This window comes from Vombatus ursinus, unplaced genomic scaffold (genome assembly GCF_900497805.2).
Source record: "Vombatus ursinus unplaced genomic scaffold, bare-nosed wombat genome assembly UNPS02014830.1, whole genome shotgun sequence".
Lineage (NCBI taxonomy): Eukaryota > Metazoa > Chordata > Mammalia > Diprotodontia > Vombatidae > Vombatus > Vombatus ursinus.
This window is the reverse complement of record NW_020954608.1, coordinates 9499530-9524550: the sequence shown is the minus strand read 5'-3', so window position 1 is coordinate 9524550 and position 25021 is coordinate 9499530. Positions and strand designations below refer to the sequence as shown.

Below are 25021 nucleotides of genomic sequence, written 5' to 3'. Positions count from 1 at the left end.
GAAGTGGTACCTCAGAGTTTTTTAATTTGCATTTCTGTAATCATTAGTGGTTAAGAGCATTTTCTCATGTGACTATAGATAGCTTTGATTTCTTCTTCTGAAAACTGCCTGTTCATATTTGTTGACCATTTATCAATTGGGGATTGATGTGCATTCTTAAAATTTAGCTCATTTCTCTATATATTTGAGAAATGAAGCCTTTAGCAGAGAAACTTGGCTGTAAATCTCCCCCCCCCCCCCCCCCGTTTTCTACTTTCCTTCTAATTTTGGCTGCATTGGTTTGGTTTGTGCAAAATTTTTAAAATTTAATGTAATTATCCATTTTACATCTCGTAATGTTTTCTATCTTGTTTGGTCGTACATTCTTCCCTTATCCATAGGTCTGACAGGTAAAATATTTCATTTTTTAAATATTTCATATTTATTTAAGCTATCATAATTTGCTTATGATATCACCCTTTATGTCTAAATCATATACCCATTTTGACTTTATCTTGGTATATGCTGTGAGATGTTGGTCTATGCTTAGTTTTACAAACATCTCTATGAAGGCTCTGAGATCATTGCCACGTAATAATATCACTTTAATCTTTGCATAGAACTTCCATAGTTGAGATAGGCAGGGAGGTAGTGTCCCCATCTAAAAATATGAAAGCTGAGAGGTCAATAACTTATTCAGCGTCATTCAGCTTGACCTATCTGGACCTAAAATTCATGTCTTCTAATTCCTAAGCCATTGAAGACTATTCTTGGCTACCTCACAAGGTGTTTTAAATGATTAGCTATTTAAATTTTCTTTATGTCAGCTACAATTACACTTGAGTGACTGTTTTATGATTTTTTTTTCTGTAAGACCAACTTTTCACTTGTGTTTCTGATCTAAGTGGTTTTATTTTTTATCCTGGATAATAATAATCCCTTGATGAGTCTCAACACTGCCTTGATAATTTTGCCTTTTTCCTGTGAGATAAATAATGTTATGAGTAAGGAAAGTCCATTTCCTTGGTCAGACTCTACTTGGGAAAATGTAAGGCATGGAGGAGAGAGGAGGTGATACTTTTAAGTAGTATATAACTTAAAGCTATCTTTTAAGATGAAAAATCAACTTGAAATTGCATGCATAAATTTAATGCAAAAATAAATTGTTAGTTGATAAATATTAATATTTCATTTTAAGTGAACTCTAGAGAGAAAGAAAATCATGAATATTCAAAGAAAGGAGCCAATTATAATCTTTGTAGATGTGCATCTTGCATCATCCAGTATTAAATTAGGTACATGAGATTTGTGGAGCTCTAATTTATGCCTTACTGTGCCATATATATTAATTTCATAGTCTCATCGTGGGAAGAATAAGATATCTGTATATGAATGGAACTTTTTTCTGTTGCAAAATTGTTAATTCATAAATTGTATGCTAACCTTAATTTATCAGGTAATTTAGAAAATGATTTATTTTATTAAAGCATACACACACACACACAAATATATAGGCATAGATATAGACTAGTAAGACAGGATTTTAGGACACCCTGTATCTTGTAATTTAAGGGGTAAGAAATCTAGTCTGTGGTTTCTCTTCTCTCTCTTTTTTTTAAATTAAACTCAAATCAGACCCTAATTCTCAAATTCGCTTTTTTAAAGATCCTATTCCCAGCCCTTATGGTTTCTGTGTCAGGTGGTATATCTGTACTTATCTCCTTTATGCATCCTGTCCAGGAACCAACTACCTTTGGTTCTAGCATTATTTATTATAAGTACCTGGACTAAATGAAAGCATTGTACTGAATAGAAGCAGCCTCATATCTGAATGTGGGTCAGGATAGATGAATAGGGCAGGCATGATAAGTATTAGCCACAAACTTCCATCATTGTGTAACTCTGCTTTTGGGGTCTCCTTAATTTTTAAATTTCATATTCAATAAATATTTATTGAGCATAGGTGGTATGCATTTTTCTCAAGTGATGACTAAGGATTACTTTAAATTCACAAATTCTGATTTTTGGAGCAAAGCAATTAGATGATTAAATAAGGCAAATAATAGCTAGTGACTTAGTGTAGTGAGTAGATAAAAGAAGGCCACGAATATAATGCAGTTACAAATTTAAAAAACAAACAGGGTAAATCTACTATGCAATTATCACTGAATGAAAATTAGGTTGACTTTTAAAATATTTGCAACTAGTTTTCTCTCATTTGTAGGGCCTGTCCATAGCCATTCTTTTAATATTTATAGAGGTGTCAGACATGGAGCCTGAACCAAATTAAAATGTAGTTCCTATTTGGTTTTAATGTATTAATGTAAAGTCAGTGTGTGGCCTGTGGGGATCTTTTTGTATGGTTTAGTGGCTTCCGTTTCTGTTTGAGTTTGACACTACTAACTGGTTAAATGATTTCAAAAATATATTTCTTTTGAACCAGATAGCCAAATAGACTCCACTAGTTCAGAGGCCCTGAACCTAATAGTTTTAAACTCCTCAAGTAAGGTAAAGCTGGTCTTTATATCTTGAGATTTTATTAGAGGAAGCTTATTATTGTCTTAACCTTTTTCCTTCAATTTGACAAAATAATGTTGATATGATTTTTTTTCTATTCCATATCTACATTTTTTACCTTTCAGTAACATTCTGAAAAACACTTGTTTTCCAGAGCCATAAGTGTGATACTTGGTGACAGGTGGAAGAAAATGAAAAATGAAGAAAGGAGAATGTATACCCTAGAAGCCAAGGCTTTGGCTGAAGAACAAAAACGCTTAAATCCCGACTGTTGGAAACGGAAAAGAACCAATTCAGTAGGTTTCACAGAGTAATTGCTCTGAAGTCCTATTAGTGATTAAAACTTACCTTCCTGCATTTCTGTTAAATTTTATGGAAGGATATCTGGTGTTTTTATATTCTCCTAGCTTATATTTTTTTTCCTCAAAAATGTTTTTCTCCTGTTGAACTGAAAAGATCATTTTTCTCCTAATTATAATATCCATTAGTGCCTAAAAACATTTCATGTTAAGGGGGGTATTTTTCTTATTGAGTAAATGCCATTTAATCTTTTAAGTTGGCCTGAAAATTAAGAATTCCAGGCTGTACTCATTACCTGATATGCTAGGAGACAAAGATTTGACTGAAAGGTGGATTTTGGTAAAAATCATAATAAATTGGAATTGTAAGACCTTTTTCTTGAGTGGGAGAGAGGTCTAGAGAAGATACTATGTTTACTAAAATATTGGGACTTCTCCAGTATGCATATAATTTCTAGGGTTGATAAGAACCCTCACTGAATGGAATGGCACAGAAAAAGAATGGGTAAACCACATTGTAGTGTACTAAGAATAATCAACAGTTAAAATTCAAATAGTTAAAATCAACAGTAAAAATTATGACTTCATTTAAGAAATAAGGTTTAGTTCTAAGTTCTGTGATATGTCACTTGTGAAATGAGAATTTAAATGGTTTTTACCTGATTACAAGCAGTTTCTTAAGTGTCTTACCAAAATAGTTGGTGTATTGTATATTTAGGGGAATTGTTCAAGGATGCTCTGATTATTAAGCAGGCCAATAATAACATTTCTTTATCAAGACATGACAGTTACAACAAGCTCCAGGATCCCAGGCTAGAATTTAGGTTTATATTGGCTATTTTTTACGATGACAATAATAATAACAAAACTCTAACATATAATGTTTTACATATGTTATCTCATTTGATTTTCCCAACAACCCTTTGAGCTAGGTGATATTACATTGTATTACATAGGAGGAAACTGAGGCTGAGAGTAGTTAAATGACTTGCTAAAAAGGCATATCTGATAACTGTCTATGGCAGGATTCAAACTTTGCATACCACTTACCTGACTGGATAGATCTTGGAAATAACCACCAAGTGGCGCAGATAGAGTACCAGGCCTGGTGTTAGGAAGACCCGAGTTCAAATTTGGCCTCAGAAGCTTACTAGTTCTGTGACCCTGGGCCAGTCACTTAGCCAGTTTGTCTCAGTTTCCTCATCTGCAAAATAGGGATGATAACAGTAGTGCCTAACTCCCAGGGTTGTTGTGAGGATCAAATGAAATAGTTGGAAAGCACCTAGCTTGGTGCCTGGTACAAAAAACACCATATAAATATTAGCTATTATTATTTTATAATAAGGATGTATATTTTCTTTCTGGTCACAAAGACATGCCTGGCCATTAAATAAGTATCAAGGCCATGTTTATTTATTTCCATAGATCTTCTTGAGGACTTGACTTCAGTTTTATTAACAGATTATAATTTTAATCTTAAAATGCCTTTTTTTAAAAATTTTGATTTGTAAGTTTATATAACACAGATTGGTTTTTTGTTCTATAAATGTTCACTGAGTTCACTTTGTTTTTTCTCCACAGGGCTCTCAACAACATTAAACCAAGATGTTTTATTGTTCTTAATCTATATTTGCAAACTGTTGACACTTGATGGGGGAAAAAAAAAGACTTAAGAAGATCAAGGCCTCACCATTTTTCGTGAATTTGTGTGACCATAAAAATACTGATAGCATTGAGTCCTGAAATAAGAGTGAGGATTTGCTTTCAACAATAGAGCATTAAGTAAGCTAAAACTATCAACATTGTAAACCAAATTGCCTTATTTTCTTCCAAACTTCATATATGTCTATCAGGTAATATAGGCTTGAAAATTGATATCCTGTGGTGCTAAAGTACAGTAGAAAGAGAAGTGTATAAATGTTTTATTTTAAAATGTACAAATGGGGGAATTTTAAAATATGTAACTGCTGTTTATACATTGGACCCTTGTTGCTTATTAATATGTATTGCACAAACTATGTAATTAAACTGAAGCTGGGAGTTGGGATTTCCTTGAACAGCAAACATGTGGCCCTAACACCAGTGCCAAATACAGAAGCTCCCAGTCTGGCCAGTGCCAAGAGGCGACCAGCACATGTGGCAGGTGGATGGTCTAACAGAACATGGAAACCACCTGGTGCAGTGCATGCTGTAGGCCTATTTTCTATCTCGTGTGACATTTTGCACCAGGTGGCAGGACTGTCAGCCCTTTTCTGATGGAAAAACTAGCCCAGGCCAAGGTAAAGTTAGTTAATAGCACTGGTATATACACCATGAGGTGCTATTAACCTCACCATTATATTTTTAAATTCTGTTCTATCTCCTCAACCATATATCTTAAGTATCTTATTTTTGTCAACAGATATCTTCATGGTGGGGGCAGATTTTGCACTTATGGGCAGTGCAACACTTGCACTTTACTTTTTCCTCCAACTGTTTAAAATTAGAGCAAATCCATTGGTGATATAGCTGCTTTTGCTCTGAGCTACAATCATGGCTTTTCATGTTACTTAACAAGTGGTGTTTCTGGTTAGGAATCACAGCTGTTAAATTGATTTGAGTTCATTACACGTCTTCATGATGTTGCCCCTAAATTTTGCACACTATATTCTTGTATATTATTTCAAATAAAACTTTAAAAAACAATTTGTGTATTTCTGTAACAGGATGTCTGGTTCTTAAATATATGAATTAAGTGATAAGGGTTTCAAATAATAAGGAATATCTCTAAGTATCAAAAATGTGATGTTTTTATTTGAATGTTGGAGCTATTTTGATTAATGCTTCTTAGAACCATAGAATCATAGAATAAATCCAAGTTACCTCATGTTTAAAAGAAAAGCTAAAGGAAGAAGTAATTGTTTCTATTTCAGCCTTGGGGTATGGAATTGGTGTCCTAAATGTTTAAAAGCCAACAAAAAGAACCAGACACAGTATTCAAATAAAAACTCTTATCTTTATTCCTTTTTCTAGGGGAAGATGTTAGTAAGAGAAGAGATTTCTTATAGCTATCTGTTATATTATACCTATTATATTAGCCTAAGCCAAGCCACTTTAAAATGTGTGTAGCCATGTGTTAAATCTATTTATGAACTATGAAAGGGGGTATTTTTTGTGGCAAGGGACAATTCAGGTCCATAGGTATATTTAGATCATAATATCTCTTTTATACTTTTTAAACATAAGATGTTACAACATGCTATCTAGAAGAGGAGCTAAGAAAACAATTTTGAGATTTGCATCTTTATAACAATAGACAGTAAGGGAAAAAAATGAGTGATGTATGCTCTTTAGCTTAAAAAGTTAACTGCTGAATAGAAATCAGTAAAGCATAGGAAATGTTTTAGGTAATTACTAAAGCGAGGACATAGCTTTCTGAAGCAGTTGAACCATTATCGGATAAACTGGTGCAAATTCTTTTCCTTCTCTGCTTTTCACTGATTGAACATAGGCTTCCAGGGCTCCTCTGAAATACAATTAAAAATATAAATACTATTAAAAGAGAGGTGGACAAAACAGAAAAAAACTGTTAATACAGTTAAATCTATAGAGATGCTAGTTCACAACACTTTAAAAACACAGGTTAATGAATTATGGTTTACTAGTCTAAATTTTAGTAACAAGTTTCAAAAATGAAACACTTTACAGTGGGAAGTCTGCTTAATTTATGCATTAAATTACTAAACAGACTTGAAGGCCACAAAGCCTCTGTTTATAAGTTGGGGATTTTCAAAAAATTTTGGTCACACTTCACATATATATTACAATTCATGGCTAAATACCTACATTCAGAAGAATAAATACTAAGGTTTCCTAAAACCAAGAGAACATGTTGCCTGCCTTATACTACAATGTCTATTTTTTATTTTAGGGTGGGTGGGTGGGTGTGTGTGTAAGCTACCACGTGAGCTATATAAAGCTTGCCAGAGGCGAATCAGCACCACGGAGAGCCACCTTTTGGATGCGATTAGGTCTGCAGGGCCCCTACACTAAACCAGAACACTGGGGTGATTGGTAAGCATGAGGGAAGGCTGAATATAATGAGAGAAAGGTACACTAGGATAACACACAGGATAACAACTGTTATGATATGCCTTATTTGAAACCTAAAGTAAATTGAACTATAATATCAAAAATTAAGCTGTACTTAGGGCTATAAAGTTGGATTTACCTCAGATGTTTGCTTTTATGACTACAGAGCCATCCTCATCTTTATAAATGTCAGCACAGTTCAACAGGTGGTTAATTGGAATTAAAAACCTAATCATTTCTGAAAAGTCTACTTAGAACAGGCATTAACTATACCAATTTCATTTTAGAAATAATCTTCATATTTTTACATTTTCTGAAAAGTCTACTTAGAACAGGCATTAACTATACCAATTTCATTTTAGAAATAATCTTCATATTTTTACATTTTTACATAGTATCAGACATAACATTTCTGTGAAGGCCAAGGTTAGTATTAACACCTTAATTTGTTTAATCCATGTGATCAGTCTCATTGCCTGGCAAATATCTAGTCCTTAAACATAAATCTCTTGCCTATGATTTCTGAAAGCATCCCCTTTAATTGTTCCTTTTAGTGACATAACTCTAAAATTTAGGTTAAAAATACAGCAGTTATAATGAAAATTGCTTTGCAAAAGTATAAATAAAAGCATAGATAATTTGAAATGTAAAACTACATTTGCACTCTTATACTTCTTTGAATGATGCTGTCATTGTCACTGTTTTTACCACCTTACTCAAATTCCCAATCTCTTCATAAGCCCTTAAACACTCCTACATAAATTAGACAGCATCCCTAAAGAGAAGGAGGTTTAGTATTAATCTTAGTAAAAATGGGTACTTTGAAATTTACAGAGAGGGAAATCTTTTTAGTAGGAAAAGGAATGGGATCTTCTTTCATAAAAAGAATAAAATCAGCTTTCATGATACGTTATATAGCTCAGAAATGAATTTGGTTATGCATGTAACAGTATTTCATCAAGAATACCATCAGAATGATAGAGAAAAGCAGATTTAAGCTGCCTCTTCACATAACAGCAGTATAGGATTTTAATTACTTAATACACTATACTTGCTTGTGCAAAAATATCAGTTTTCTTGGAAGTAAGGCCAGGTATTATGTAAGATAGAGTACCTACCTAGTTTTCTGATTTGAGTTAACTTCACTGAATGAGGCATTTAGGATATATCTCATTTGAAAATAAAAATTTAGCAATGTGACAAACACTTATTTTTTCAAAGAGGGATGAATGTATCAGATAATAAAATTCAACTCAAAAACAGTAATGACCTGATAAATGATTGTTTTAAGTGCCATAGAGGATCATGACATGATCTCAGTATTCAAAAACTTATAAAACCTAGGATTTTTAATAGCTGTTCACAGTCAGAGGCCTTTACTCATCTTCAGCATTTATTATATTCAGCACTATGGGACTTGAGAGGTACGTAACAGACCTTTTTTTAGTCTTAATCCTACTTGATCTCTGCAGCATTTGACAATGTTGACTACTTCGCCTCACCTTACGATTTTCTTTTCTATGATATTTTTAGTTCTCCTATCTCTGTGGCTGCTCTTCCCTGATGTTTCTTCACTTGCATCAATCAATAAACCAGCATTTGTAATTTACTATGTGCCGGGCACTGGGGGTGCAAGGACAAAAAAATGAAACTGTATTTTCCAGCTTATATTCTATTGGGGAGAAAACATACAGATAAGGATAAAGGATAGGGACTGGACCTGTGTGTTACTTATTTGAGGAAACTTTTACCACTGCAGGTTGGCTCCACCACTGTGACATAAAGACCATTTTGAAGTTCACACAACAAGTGTGTGCCAGAGGTGGGATCTGAATTCAGACCTTTCTGGCTCCAAAGCCAGGTGTCTATTCACCATCCATGGCTGCCTCATATGGATAGGGAATGGACTTAGGATTTCATTGATCTAGGGCAGAAGTGTTAAACATGCAGCCAACGCTTCCCAGTGTGGCCAGAAGCGGATTAAAATGTAATTGGAAAATATTTAGCAAAATACACTATAACATAATGTTAATATGTGGTTTTCTAAGTCAACGTGTGCCCTGCAGAGATCCTTATGTGTGGCCAGTTTCTATTTGAGTTTGACTTCACTAATCCAGGGAACTCCTGGGTGAGGAAGCTCCTTATAGCAATGCAGGCTGCTTAGGGTCACAAAGCCAGTATGCTTTACACTTACACTTGAACCCAAGTTGTCTTCGCTCTAAAGTCAACTCTCTCCACTATGCCATGGCTGCTTCACAATAAATACAAGGAAATTACACAGGGCACTAATAGCATGTGGAAGTTGGTGCCTGAGCTGTGTGTTGAAGTAAGGAATTCCCTTAATTCAAAGGTGAGGAGGGAGTGCATTCCAGGCACGGGAGATGGCTGGCCAGTACAAAGGCCTGGAGATAAGTGTTGGGAGTACTGTCTAAAAGGAGCAGAGAGAAGGCCAACTGGGCTGGCTTGTAGGTTGTGGGGAAAAGTTACATAATGACGCTAGGAAAAAAGTTGGGGCCAGGTTGTGAAGCCTTAAAAGCCAAATGTAGGAGTTTATATTTGATGCTAGAGATAAAGAGGGAAACACAGTAGTTTAATGATTTGGAGGAGTGACATGATTAGAGCTGTGCTAAGCAAAATCCCTTTGGTTGCTGTGTGGAGGCTGGACTGGTACAGGGGGAGATTTAAGGTAAGGATCAACTAGAAGGCCTTTTACTAGAAGTAAAAGGTGATGAAGGTCTGAGCTAAGGTACTAGCTCAGAGTAGAGAAGGGCTAGGATGCAAGGGATACTGTGGGGGTAAAAATGGGAATACGTGAGGTGAAGGGGAGTGAGGAATCAAGAACAATGCTGAGGTTACAAACTCAGAAGACTAGAACTTGTACTAGACTGAACTAGCTAAGTTTGGATGTGGGTTTTAAGAGAAAGATGAAACATCCCACTGGCATCTCAAACACAACACATCACAAATAATTTCCCTGCTACTCTCAAGCCTATACTCTTGCTCTTGACTTCACTATTTTTGTCAATGACACCATCATGTTCTTAATTTTCCAGATGCAAAATTTTTGTCACCTGTTTCCTATCTCTTCCTTACCCCATTCATCGAATCCTCCGTAATGTCTTCTGCATTTATACTGTACAGTCCTCTATTTACACTGCTGTCCTTCCAACGTTCCTGACGCATCTCCTGTTATTCCTGTGAATATATCCTACACTTTAGCTCTAGTTCTCAACCTCTTAGGCATCAGGTCCCCTTTTAAATGTAAAAAAATTTTGTGGACTCTCTATGTGATAGTAATTGTGCTCAGTTTCTGTTTATTGAGAAGGTGCATGATCACAAAGTTACCAGTAATTCCATAATCCTCTTAAATGAATCTTTTGTTGATCATAACAGTATATGTGCTTGAAAACTAATAATGCATATATACTCAGGATGTATTATCAGCCTATCAAAGATGTTTGCTCATTCTTAGTTACGTTGCATATTTGTCAAAATAAATAAAGATCAAAATGATCACACTTGCTGTGCAAGAACACTACCCCTCCTCCCAATATCCCCTCCAGCTCAGGGGTTTGTGGTTCACAGACTGGCAACTAACAGTCTCACCAAATTATACTATTCCCTTGTCTCTGAACATCCCTTCATGTTCCTGCCTTTACACCTTTGCTTAGTTCTCTATGCCTGGAAAGGCCTCCTTGGAATGTGATGTATTCTTAGTCTCTGAACCTACCAGCACCCTTGCTGTCCCTCTCTTAGGCAATTGATTCTGTCTTGCATTAAGAGATTAATGTACTTGTTCCATTCCTCTATCAGACTATATCTCCCAGAAGCTGTAAGGAGTAGGTGTCTTCCTCATCTTTGTGTCCCCTCTAGCAGGCATTTTGTAAATATTTACTTAAATAGGGGACCAAGGAGAAAAACGATCCCTTAGCTGTCACAGCAGAACTCAGTAGTTTTTCTTCTGGACCCAAACTCTTGTTTATAAATAGGGCATGAATAAACCCTAAAGAAAAGAGGAACCGTGAAGGAAGAAGTGCTCTAATGTGTATGAGGTGGATAGTCAGGGGAGGGGAGCATAATAAATTTCAGAATTTCTATCCAAACTTCTAAATCCTTGGAAGAAATGCTGTGTTCTTTATGAACATATTTAGAGGGAACTCATTTGTATCATGTCAAGTGTCATCAAAGCTCTCAGAAGGAGTAAGAAAGCTCACTGTGACAATTGTGCAGTTGGGGCTCCTCCAGTATCTTTAAGCCTCCTCCACACCCTGAACTTTGTAAGTATGGACTCCACTTCGTTGGGCAGGCACAGTTATTATCTAGTTGGAAAACCTGGTCTGAGAAGCCAGTGACGTCTCCTATTTTTAAATAAGGTAAATGATTCAAGAAACCCTGTGCTATCCTGGCTCTGCCTCTTTTCTGGTAAGCAACCCTTAGCTATCACTCCATCCTCCCTAGCATGTCAACAGTGAAAGTAAATTGTGTATGTTCAAGTTCACCTCACCTCACCCTCAGTTTCCTCATCTATAAAATGGGAACAGTGGTCTCTGCACTGCCTACCACATAGGAAGTCTGGAAATCACTTTAATTCTCAAAGTGCTGTAGACATAGGAGTTCATGATACCTAGAGTTCAACAATATATCCCAAATCAGAAAGATCATTTCTTTACATTGGGCAGCCTCCAACTCTTAATCAAGGCCTTATCAGTGCAGAGACACTGGGTCAGACAGAAGGTGGAGCAAGTGTGACCACAACTGGCAAGAGGCTGGGGCTTGGGAAGATTTTAATGTAGATGAATATCTTCCCTGACCTCTCTGCTCCTTTAGAGTCATATGGGCTTTGGGGGTTCTATGATTCTGGAGAAGTAAGTTCCTTTGGGTCTGCTTTACATTTTGCCTTTCTATTCCTAGTACCTACACAGTACCTTGGATGTAGTAGGTACTTAATAAATGCTTACTGGATAAAGAAAAAATGCTTGGTGAATAAATTCCAAGCCCTAGAAAAACATCTAGTTTCAAAAGCAGAGAAGAATTCATAAGAGTTCACTAGTAGCTATTCAGTAGAAAGTCACATTATCCTAAATTTGCCCTGCTTTGTGATAGTCTAAAAGATTTTATACGGCTATGATAAAGGGAATGAGTATTAAAACATGGATTGCCTAAAAGGTGAAAGAAATTCAGCGATGTATATAGAGCACCCCTCAGTCGGGACTGATCTGCAACGAAAGACAAATATATCCCATACGACGGCAATGCAAAATCAAAACTAATTGTGCTACAGGAAACAAGAACAAACCACGTTTTGGACAAAATGCCGTGAACTCTTTGTAGACAGCATCAAAGGCATCTTGGTGTTTAGGAATTCCATGAGGAGGGCACAAACTTCACCACAATGCCATGATTACTTTTTACAATTAGCTGCCAAGAGATCTGCAGACCTTGATTTGAAAGGCATGCCGTATTTTAAAATATGATTGCTTTTCAGGCATTAAACATAGACTGGGTGACTATGCTGCAGATGAAATCACTGAGCCAATACATTCTTAGAAGAAAGCAGAGATGACAACTGATTTGTAATCTAGCATAACTGGGCAATCATCTCCCTAGTTTTTGAACCTTCTGGCTAACCATGAAGGGGGAAAAAAAGGGAAATTCTGTGCCTAGGTGAATTCTTTTCCTTTATTCAGCAGCCGATATCAGATCATCTGGTAGTAACTGACGCACAACGAACATAAGTCAAATGCAAAAATCCAAATAGGCCAGTGCCCATGTTCTTCCTCCAAGGTTTTCCCTAGAGCTTTATCCAACAGATGTAATTCACTGACCTATGTGTCACCTTGTACCTTTCCTGCTCAACTTGAATCTGATGAACAGGAAAAGACTATGCATAGCTGAGTGGAGAAGAAATCTGGCCAATCTGTCCTCTTGAAGGCCTGAGATAACCAGCACTCCTCCATACTTAGCATTTCTCTACACCTACCACTTTACAGGACCAAAAGTGACAGGTTATCTGGACTTTCACGGGTTGTAAATGTGTTAGACAGAGTGTCAAACTGAATTTTCCTAACTGCATTTGTCCTATAGTTTTCTTGGGACTCTACAGAAATTATTTCTCAAGTGCACTAAGTAAAACCAGAATATAATACTGGACATTTCAGCAGGCAACTGGAATGTGACCTAGTTGAAGAAAAGAAGTAACTCGGGACTTTCAGCTTTGGGGAAACTGAGAATGTGTTCTTGGGCCATTGAAGAGCTCTAGGGTCACCTTTTGGAAAGAAATCTGTGATGTGGAAATCAATGGCATGGCAAAATTTATAGTAGAAAGGCAACATTGCCAATTGTGCTGTATCTGCATTTAGGGTGCATTTCGGCTAATTAGATGGCTCTGCCTAAAGAGGACACGTGGTCACTATGAGTGTCCCACAAGGTTCTGTCCCCAGGGCTTCTCCTACTCCTCTACTGTTTCACTGAGTGATCTCGCCAGCTTCCTGCTATTCAATTATCATCACTAGCCAGATGATTCTCAGATCTATTAATCCAGCCTTAACCTCTGCTCACGTGGTCTCACATCTCCAGCTGCCCACTGGTCCTATCAAAGTGGATGTACCACACATGTCTTAAACTCAACATGTCCAAAATGAAACTTCTTGTCTTTCCCCCAGAACTCTTCTCCTTTTCAAACTTTCCTATTATTGTCACCATCCTCCAGTTCACTCAGATTCACAACCGTGGCGTTATCCTTGACTCCTTACTCTCTCTTACCTCACTTTATCCAATCTGTTGCCATGGCTTGCTGTTTTTACCTTTGTAACATCCTTTGCATACATGCCCTTATCACCTCTGATACTTTCATCACCCTGGTGCAGGTTCTCATCACCTCATGCCTGGATTATTGCCATAGGCTGCTGCTTGATCTCCTTCCACTCCAGTCCATCCTCCACTCAGCTGTCAAGAAGACATTACTAAAGCAATAAACTCCAGTGGCTCCCTATCACCTCCAGGATCAAATATACAAAATCCTATTCAGCATTCAAAGCCTCTATAACGCCCCCCATTCACCTTTCCAGTCCTCATACTCCCGTGCTGTCTCCCCACCTCTCCCACGTTTCCTGTTTATCCTAGATATGCCTTATTTGTGCATAGTTATTTGCATGTTAATTCCTCAAGAGCAGGGACTGTCTCTTACCCACTCTTTGCATTCCCAGTGCTTAGTATGGTGTCTGGCATATTGTAGGAGCTTAATAAATGTTTACTGATTGACTGACTGACTGACTGACATGATCACATTTGGATGCCTTATTTTAAAAAACTTCAAAGCCTAAGTACCCAAAATGATACCAGGGATGAGGAAGAGACAAGATAGTGTGTTAAGTATAGGGCTCCATGATATTGGTGAGTTTTCAGAAGCAGGGAGAATCAAATGACCCTAAGCACTGCCCCAAGCCCCTCATGGAGCAGAAGATGGGCAGACTAAAGCCACAGCAGAAGATGGAGGAAATGGCAACCACAGTGCTCACAAACAACACTGCGAGGGATGAGAACAATGCAAAGAAAACCACAATGCTCACTGCTTACCTTGATCTTTCAACAAAACAAACCTTAAGGCTTTCAACTAAAGTTTACTTTCTTGGGCTAACGAGCAAAAATAGAGGTGGAACTTGGCTTACCTGATAAGAAGGAGCCTGTCCTTTTCTGATGGATGATCATCTAGCCACTGGGAGTATCGGGCATGGGACCACTCTGCTCTCTGAAGCATTGAACCATAAGTGGACACCAATCAGGGAAGAAGAGATGCAAACACAACAGTGAATGTCAACTGATACAAAATTTACTTGGAATTCCTAAGGTGCAATTTATTCCCAAGCACATTCCTGACAACAGAAATCATGAAGAGTATGTGAAGAAGGCTCAGGCACAGTCATAGTTAATATAATTTTAGGTACCCTCAGATTACCTCTTTGACGACTAAAATGTTTCCTGGAATTCCAGTCCAGTCTAGTCAAGTAAATATTTATTAGTCACTCTATCCTGGGAGGCAACCCGGTACAATGTCGAGAGCTGGCACTGAGTCAGAAAGACATGGGTCCAAGCAAGTCCTACCTCTAAGGCACATCAGCTGAATGACACAAGGCAAGTCATTTAACTTCTCAGCACACCAGGCAACTCTCCTAAATTATAAGTTGCAGAATAGCTGACAACCTAAAATTGTAGAAAGATTCCTTCTTGGGAGTTTCTTACACTAATGAAATTGCAGATCCAGTCCAAAACAGTATAAGAGAAAAATGGTAGATGTTAAGGATAGACAAGATTTAAAAAAACAAAACATCCTTGCCCTCAAGGAATTTACATTCTACTGGGGAGATAGAACATGTAAACAGATACATGATGTACATGATGATTTGAAAAGAAGGGAGTCAGCAACAATAAACTGGGTAATCTGGAAAGGTGTGCCATAGGATGTAGCACTGAGATTAGCCTTGAAGAACGCCTGGGATTCTGTGTGTGTGTGTGTGTGTGTGTGTGTGTGTGTGTGTGTGTGTGGTAATTGGGGTTAAGTGACTTGCCCAGGGTCACACAGCTAGTGAGTGTTATGTGTCTGAGTCCGGATTTGAACTCAGGCCCTCCTGACTCCAGGGCTGGTGCTCTATCCACTGCACCACCTAGCTGCCTCCTGATGCCTGGGATTTTACCACAGAAAGATGAGTAGGGAGTGCATTTTAGGCATGAGGGATAGCTTCTGCAAGGCCACGGAGGCAAGATATGAAGTGCCAAGATCAAAGAATAGCAACTAGGACAATTTGTGTGTGTGTGTGTGTGTGTGTGTGTGTGTGTGTGTGAAGGGCACTAATGTGTAAGAACTCTAATAATTATCAGTTAATGAGTGTGTCAGCAAAAGTAATTAAAAAGGTTTTACTGGTATTGTATTATTCATCACTATCATTAAAAAGGCCTATTGATATTTTTTAAAGAAAGACTTTGAATTAAGTAGTGTCTTTTTACTATAATTTCTACTTCTCCAAGGCTAGAAAATAACAGACTTTGGCTCATGATATGGATAAGATCAATCAGCTATGTTGTCTTATACTGGACCACATAATTTCAAGAGAGCCAAACTTAATTAGGAAAGACTCACAACAGTAAGATTGCTTTACTTTATTACCTGGAAAGGAGATTTCAACTCAGATGGAGCTCTGGTAAATAAGAAATGAATAATAATGCTGAATGGGATAATGTCCCCCAATGCTGGGCTGTTGGCTACATGTTCACTTGTCTGAAAGAGCAATGGTCTGAAAGAAAGAAAAATGAACATTATTTTGTCCTGTAAAAAGATGTTATTTAGAAAGTAGAAAGCATTCTCTTTTAAAACTTAAAATAACATTCCTAATGGGCATCAATAATAAAAAACATAACAAGTTAATGAAAGACACAGAGGCCTTGCATTTCCGCAGGTAACATGATTTTAATTGTTCCCTCAACTCTTTCCTTGATGCTTTCCCTGCTTGCCTCATGGTTTCAATTCAGCTCCATGAAATGTTATGCTCCAGCATTACTAGAACTCCCTGCACCATACTTACACGCCCTACAGCTGAGTCACTGTTAAAAATGGGATCTCTTCATTCACTTTCTTGGCTTCCTGGATCTCTGAGTCACAGTGGCTATTCTTTTGGCAAGGCCAAGCTTGCTACACAGGCCACTGCCTCTATTGTCAATAGAGTCATGGAAAGTAATGCTGGATTTTGATTCTCTCTCTTATGCGTCACCAACATAATTACCCATTAATGTCTAATTGCAGAATCTTTATTTCTGGTACTTGATTTAAGAGGCAGAAAGAACACAGCTTGATTCCCAATCTCTTTCCCTTCTTTTTGACCCCCACCACACACATACTCCAGGTGGAATTGAAGTGTTAGCGGTTAAAAACGAAATCTTTATTTGACTTGTAAACAAAAGGGAACTGATTAAGATTACTACTAAGGTGCTAAAAGCATCAAGTCCAGATATCATAAAATCACTCTTGGAAAATTTCATTCTGGAAAATGACAGCATCTTCAAGGTTAGAATTTTTGCAGTCTGACTGGTATAAATGGTTCACATAAGAAGAAAAAATGTACTTATGGTAGGGAATATTTGAGATTAAAACAATTTATGGCTGAGTTCTTTCAACTATTTGTTACAGTTGGCCACAACATACGGTGAAGAGAGGAAAAAGTATGTTGTGAAATGCCTAAGATCATGTGCAAACAAGAGATTATGAAGTGGTTTCTTTTCAACAACCTAGATTTTCTTAAAACTTTTTCCCCTTATTGATATGCACAGAGAAGGCTCAGTGGTATCAGCATAATACCAAAGGAAAACAAACTGAAACCTCTGAGACAATATACAAATTATTATTATGACTAAAGGATAAGAGTGAATTGTCTCCCTTTTAGGCCAGGATGTTTCCAATAATGGAAAGTGAATCAGAGAAAATACTAACTTCTAAAGATATAATGCATTAAAAAAAAAAAAAAAGGCAGAAGCAGTAATGATAGTCTCTAGAAGTTGGGATTCAGAACCTGGACTGAATTTAGGGTTCAGATTGCACAGTGGCTGGTAGGGAATAGTTTCTCTTGCACATCAAAGAGGGATAAGAGGGTCGGCTAAGCACCATACAGGTTAGAGCATTCTTATGTCCTATTCTTCTTTCCTCCCCTGGTCTGGACAAGCATCCTTGGGTTGATCCAGGACACGAATGACTTCTCTAGAAGGGTAGAAGACAGGAACTTTGGCTCTTGTCCTTAGCCAGTCATTTCTACCTGATGTTTCTGGACCATCTTGTTCTATTTCGACTACCATTTGAAGACTGTCCTAACTACATAAATAGCTGGAAAACTGATAGGTGTGTCTCAAGTGGAGTCAACACAGGGTCCTTGGTGGCTGAGTAAGGTAAAGAAAGGGAAAAAAATATATTTGGGTGTTTCAGAAAGGCAAAAACTGTAAGAATGGAAATAACAAAACAGTTTTCTTCTACTCTCCAGTGACACAAGCAAAGGATATTAGAATTCGGAACACAGACAACATCAGTTTTAATGCTGGTCCCCAAACCCCTTCATCGTACCTTCCCTCCCCCTAGTGTGGTAACTCCTGAACTCAACAGTGAGTCTGTTGTTTTTACTGGCAGCCTTTCTCCTACCCTTCTGCTGGAGCACATCCACGATGGCGCAGCACTGCCTTCCCCTCAAAGTTTTAATTGCTCTGTCGTCAGATCATCATAGGAACTGGGAAAGCTGAAGGCTCTTTCTACGCCTTAAATAGATCAGCGTTCACAAAATCTGGAGCTAGGATTAGGTTCTTGTCTGACTGGGCACAAGGACGAACTGTACAGCACCTACAGCAGTGACGATGAACCTGCTTCATCGTTTGGTGGGGGGTTTGCTTCTCTCCTCTTCTGATTCTCCTAATCTGAAGAAGATTAAGCCCTGCTCTGCCTGTGCATAACAAAGGTCAGACAATGAATGATGGAACTGAGGACTGAGGATGTCAAGGGTCACAGTCCCCTACTGACTACTGCAGATGGGTTAGAATATGCCATGTCGTTGTCACTCTGGAGGGAAGGACAAAGATGGTGAGGACAGGAAGGACCCCTTTTCTCAGATGTCAGTCCCAGGAGCTCTTTATCATGCATATATGGAGGAAAGGCATAGGTCACCCAGGACAAGAGAATTCTCACAGAATCTGGGGGGTGGATGGGCCTTCAGAGGTCATCTGGTCCAAGTGTTATCTTACCAAAAGCCTCTTTTACAACACGCCCAATCAGTCAACAGATTAGTCCACAAATATACTGCACTACGCCTATAGCAGCCATGCCGACCTAGCTGACTCACTATTAGTAACAGGATCTATTTATTTACTTTCTTGGCTTCCTGGACAGCTGAGTCACAGTGACTATTCTTTTGGCAAGGCCAAGCTCCCTACACAGGCCATTGCCTGGAAGGTCAATAGAGCCATGTAAAATCATGCTGGATTTTGATCTCTCTCTCTCTCTCTCTCTCTCTCCACACACACACACACACACACACACACACACACACGTTGATATGACTATTAGTAGGAATGACATCAAAGAAAAGGCATTAACATCTGCTTTGCCACTGAACCTTAAGGATTATAGGACTTCTGACTTGCAGTTGAAACCTCCCATATATACTGTCTCCCCACTAGAATGTGAGTTCCTTAAGAGCGGGGACTCTGTCTTTTTCTGTTTTTATCCTCAGGACTTAGAATAATGCTTTGTACATAGTAACTGCTTAATAAATGCTATTCCTTCTAGTTTGATTGGTGTGTAGAGTACATGAAGAGGATAACGTACAATGAGGCTATAAAGATAGGCTGGCACAAGGTTATGAAAGGTTTTAAAAGTTAAACAGAGTAGTTTAAATTGGATAGTAAAGGAAAATCAAGGAAATCCTTGATTTTATTTAGTAGGGGAGTGACATGGTTATATCTATGCTTGAGGAAAAGCCCTTTGGCAGCTTTGTGGGGCACTGAATGGAGTGGGGAGAACCTTGAGCTAGGGAGACCAGTCAGAGGGCTGTTGCTATACTCGAGGGGAGAAGTGATCAGGCCCTGAACTAAGACAGCAGCCATGTGACAAGAGGCTCAAAAAGTGACCCTCTTGCCTCTTGCTTGAAGACTTCCAGTGAAAGTGAAGCCACTATCTCCTTGGACAGCAAGCTAATTTGGCCAGCCTAGATCTTTTGGCAATTCAATTCAGTGAACATTATAAAGAGCCTAACCAGTGCAAACATGAAGTAGTAGAATGGCCTTGGAGGACCTGGGTTTGAATCCTGGCTCGCTAGTTACCAGTTGTGACCTGGAATATTGTCCTTTCTCATCTACAAAATGAAGAGGCTGCACTAGGTGAACCTGAAGGTCTCTTTCAACTCTCTCCCTCTCTGATCCAGTGAAGTTCCCCCTACTGCTTCTCGTTATGCCTTCTAGGCCCAAACAGAACATATGGCAGGGGTGGGGAGCCACACCACGGGCTGTGGACAGAGCCCTGGGAACTGCCAACGTGTACTATTGAAATCTGTATCTCAATGACCTTATTACTTTTTGGAAAGCTGTTGAAAGAGCATGAGGAAGGGCTAATTATAGTGTTAGAACAGCTAAAGCTGTCAAATGACAAGTGCCAATTCTACATAATGCATGGCTCACATAGATTCTCAGCGTGGAGTGAGGACTGACCCTGAGAAGGCAGAAGTGCTTATCATCGGGCTATGTCCAAAGAACATTCCAGAGGGAAAGTTTTTTCCAGGATTTGGTGGATACTATTAGGTATCTAAGATCTGAGCCTCTTAAAATTTCATTCATGGATTAAGAAGAACCAGAAGTAGAAAGGGAGAACCTGAACCATTAAAAGATGGCTAAGATGAGAAATGTGGACAGGTGTTTAAGGATTTGGTCAACTGCCTCCCATCCAACCATGTTGGTTCTTGCAGATCTAAGCCAGCTGTTTGGTCACCTGCTGATGCTAGCCTAGTAAGCTTGGAATAGTTTTATACCAGAGGCAGTTTACAACAGGAGGTGCTGGTCTTGATAAGCCTCATGCATTTGCCAGTAGAGGACTCATTATACCGCCCACAGATTAGAGTTTTTGGCTGTGAAATGGAGTCTCACTGAAAAGTTTTGAACCTCGGTCTATGGAACTTAATTCCAAGGATGAACAGATAGCCACTGACTAACGTATTCTAGTGGTAATGGAACCAGCCAACTATGAACTCAGGGCGGCTAGGAAAAACTAATTGCCCGACTTTGTGAGCCATGTGTGTCTGAGGGAATGATGATAGCCACAGAAGCAGGGGAAGGGGATCTGTGACACGGAGGGAACCAGACCACTGACACAGGAAACTGTGACTGAGAGTCTGGCATTTCCACCCCAGAGTCAGAGAGTGTAAAGGAGGAAATTCAGAGGCCACATCTTTCCTGGATGAAGTTTAATCCCTTTTCCACTTGACAGTCCTTTGAATACTTGAATAAAGTAAGCTTATAATGCCCTCACCTCCCACCCCTCTAATCAGGGCTGCTTTTAGCCTCAGTTTCTTCAAATGATCCTTCTAGGGCATGTGATTATGCTAAAAATGACATATTGGAAGCTTTTTAAGAAAGCTCTGTGTTGAGCAGAGAGATGATGAGATTCCAGCCTTACTGTTGGTTTGTATTACAGCCTTAAGAGAAATATTATTTATTCTGTATAGTGGAAATTTATGTAAGAAGTCTATCACCGTAATGCTTCACTAATATTACAGTAATATATCTATATTATTACAAACTTCCTGATAGTACAGATGTATTACCATAAAAGTCAGGAGTACACGATTTCCTAGGTAATAACAGAAAACATGTTAAATAATGCTTATGAATATTAATCCAAAAGGGGAAAACCACACTATTTAACATTACTTGCAAATGATTTTATGTAAAGCTTCTCATTTGAATCATAACCAAAAAAAAAATCGAGAGCGGGAATTCATTTCCTAATGGAATGTGGATACACAGACAATGAGCAGGGATAACAAAGAGCAGATTTGAGGTATCAGAACTCACCGGAATGATCTGAGTAAGCGGTAAGATTTCCCTAGATCAGATACCCGTCTGCAGAGGGGAGCCACGGCCAGTTCCATCTGTAATAACAAAAGACATTCCTCAGCCTTTCACGGAAGACTGCTCAGGGAGAGCCAAGGATCGAGTAGGGATGGAGATCCTCTAACTTGTAGGCTACCAGTAGACCTTTGGAGTGGAAGGAGCACTGAGGAGTGAGTCAGAGACCCATCTTCAAAACCCAGCTCTGCCATCTATCAACTGTGTGACTTTGGACAAATCATTTATTCTCTCTGAGCTTCACTTCTCTTTTATATAAAATGAAAGGGTTGAGACAGGAGTTTAAAGTCCCTCTAGTTCTAAAATTCTATGAATTTCAAATGATAACTAGTCCAGTTTGCGCCCCTAGTTGTGAAATTGCGATAGGGAATTCAAAGGATGGTAGGGATAATATCCTATAAGGCCACAATACAATGATCTTAAATCCACAAAGTAGTCCCTCTTTGAAGAAATCCAAGCTATCAATAGCCATATGAAAAGAAGCTCTCTAAGTCACTAATGATTTAGAAAAATGCAAATTAAAACAACTCTGAGGTACTACCTCATATTCACCTGACTGGCAAAAGTGACAAAAAAAAAAAAAAAGCAGAAATGATAAATGCTGGAGGGGCTGTGAGAAAACAGGTATATTAATGCACTGTTGGTGAAACCGTGAACTGGTCTAGTAATTCTGCAGTTTGGAACAATGTCTGAAAAGCTACAAAACTGTGCCTACTCTTTGACCCAAAGACCACTAATAGGTCAATACTGTGAAGAACTTAAAGAAAAGGACTTATATGTAAAAAAATATTTATAGCAGCATATTTTGACCTGGCAAAAAACTGGAAACTGAGGGGGTGCCCTTTAATTGGGGAATGGCTGAACAAATTATGGTGTGTGAATGTGAAGTATACTATTGTACTATAAGAAATTATCAAGAGGATGGTTTCAGAGAAACCTGGAAAGACTTATATGAACTGATATAAAATGAAGTGAGTAGATCCAGGAGAACAATTTATACATTAACGATGCTAAAAAGGACAACTTTGAAAGACTAAAGAACTCTTATAATTTTCCCACATTTTTGCTATCTTATACCTTTCAGCATGGATAACCGACAACTATCTGTAGTGTCACATTCTCCAGAGTCTAGACAATAACCAAAGTATGGTTGGAGGAATGATTTTATTTTTAATTAAGCACCAGGACATTGTAAAGTGAGAAAGCTGATTTGGGAAACTTTATGAATCAATCTCTTCCTTAAAATGGAGTGACAGGTAAAGTCAAGAGAGGAACTCAATTTACAAATATCAGTGAGTTGTGGAACTAGTCAATTTTGTGTATGTTCTCTTCCAATATATAGATTGTGTGTGTGTGTGTGTGTGTAAAGGCTGAATACTCTGAAGGGAAAACATATGCCAGAAAAAAAAGCAGAAGAATAAAAAATTAAGCAAGAAAAATCTAAGGAAACAAAGTAAGGTATTTTGCTAATTACAACAAAATAGCTGTGAGCTAATTTTGAACTTGAGACAGACCAGCCAATGGGCAAATCTCAGGGGCGTGGTTAGCTTATTAACTGTGGGAATTTGGGGGTGAAGGAAGGAGGGAGGTTTAGGTGAAAGGATTTCTTGTCGTAATTTGGTTTGTACATCTTGTGGCCTATTGGTCATCTTAGTGAATGTCTGGGTCTAATTATACAGTTTTACTTCTGTAATCTCAAAATAAGATGAATTATTCATCTTTACACATAATATATACAGGTATGTGTGTGTGTGCATACACACATACGTACATATATACACACATACAAATGTACATACATGTATATATGATGAGATTATATAACACACCAAATATTTTATCAATAATTATTTTTCAATTACTCTGAAGGATTTTGGTGTCTTCAAAGATTAAACTAAACATCATTTTCCTTAGCCCTTCAGCAGGGCTGAACAAAACATTAGCAAAGGAACAAATTACTATATGAGAATATTTGACCCTAAAGGACTGTGAAATATATGATGATGCATAAAAAATCTACACCAAACAACAGTATCAAAATGTTGTATCTTTAAAAATTTCATCCATAAATAAAAAGCTTTAGGGTATAGAAAAATTATTATCTTCTGGCAGAGCTTTATTAAAAATAAAGGAACGTATTTTCACAGGATAGCAGAGACGCTTACAGAGGCTGTTCTTTTGCAATTGGTTGAGGGGTCAAAAATGGAAAACGCACCAGCTTCCCCTCATCCCCCTGAAAGTACAAGCTGCAGGCACAGTTAACTAATGACAATACAAATTCCCAAGCATCAGGGACAGCTTGTTGACTACGGGGCGTCACTGGATGCTGCCTGGGTAGGCCTGCCTGCTACTGTTCTGAAGAGAAAAAGGCAACCAGAATTAGAACAGAAACCGTGACTGTTTTTGTTTCCTTGCCTAAATTTGTATAGATAGGAACTCAGTGAAATAGATGCAACTACATATTTAAAGGGCACCAGAAAGACTATAAATAGAAATTGTTACCAATGCCAGGGAATAAACAATTGCTAAGACAGCTGCCACAACTCATAGTTTTCCAGGGGGAGGAAAGAAACTGCAGGACCCTCCAGAAGAAATTTTGGACAGACCGACCAAGAGGTTCTGAACTAGCAGGGCTCCTGTGGGTCCAGCCACTCTTAGAGCTACAGAACTGACAGGTGAATAGTGTTGACATCCAGAAAGAACAACAGCAGGAACAGATTGCTAATAATCACTGAAAGAAAACTGCCTCATGCCAATGTCCTAGGGCATACACGAGGGAGGTAGGCATGGCTCACTGAGCAGTACATCAATACAGACTTATTAGAGCCTTGGCTAAAATAACAATAAGCTTACATTGTTTGGTTTTGCACTGTTTGGTTCAAGGCATAACCACATCTATCTTATTTGCTCATCACAAGAAACCTGTGAGATAGGCAGGGCTTAGATGATCTCTAAGACCTCTTTCAACTCTAAATTCCATAATTTTCTAATTCACCTTTTATGAATAAAGAAACTAAGAGAGGCTCAGAGAGGTTAAGCCATTAGATTAAGGTCACATAGCTAGTGACTAGAAGAGTTCCCCACTTTATGATTCCTGGTCCAATGGTCTTTCTATTATGTGATCCTTCCAACCTGCTGAATGGTGGTTTGGGTCAAAGTTTAGACTTCTTAAATAAATATTTTAAAGTGTAAAAGTATTTTCCTTTGAGTCCTCTGAAATTTATTATTTATGGCAAATAAAAAGGCAGCCTTTAAAAACACAATCAGAGATGTCCAATATTACGGAAGCTAGAATATCTGTCTTCCTACGGAGGCCTAGGTTAGGGGAGTTGTGGTAGAGAAAAGGGGATGGATCATGCAGGATCATGCACCCATGGATCAGTGGTATACCACATCACTGGAATGCGAAGCTCTGCCTATTCCAGGCGTCTCCATGACCTGTTTTATACCTTTCAACAATGACCTTTAATGATGAAGAGGTGGAGAGGTTTTCGTACTCCCCAGGTGATGCCTAT

The 25021-nt window shown here is 38.2% G+C and overlaps 2 protein-coding genes across 2 annotated transcripts in view; one reads left to right on the top strand and one right to left on the bottom strand.

Annotated features, from left to right (window-relative positions):
• Positions 1–5480, top strand: part of HBP1 (HMG-box transcription factor 1) — a 30514-nt gene extending 25034 nt beyond the window's left edge. The window contains exons 10-11 of the mRNA XM_027838592.1: positions 2651–2792; positions 4377–5480. Of these exons, the coding sequence (XP_027694393.1) occupies positions 2651–2792; positions 4377–4394 (160 nt within the window). The 3' untranslated portion in view covers positions 4395–5480. The remainder of the gene's footprint in view (positions 1–2650; positions 2793–4376) is intronic.
• Positions 5481–5770: 290 nt separating this feature from the next.
• Positions 5771–25021, bottom strand: part of COG5 (component of oligomeric golgi complex 5) — a 361274-nt gene continuing 342023 nt past the window's right edge. The window contains exons 19-22 of the mRNA XM_027838594.1: positions 21453–21529; positions 16027–16153; positions 14534–14613; positions 5771–6300 (exon numbers count right to left, since the gene is read on the bottom strand). Of these exons, the coding sequence (XP_027694395.1) occupies positions 6189–6300; positions 14534–14613; positions 16027–16153; positions 21453–21529 (396 nt within the window). The 3' untranslated portion in view covers positions 5771–6188. The remainder of the gene's footprint in view (positions 6301–14533; positions 14614–16026; positions 16154–21452; positions 21530–25021) is intronic.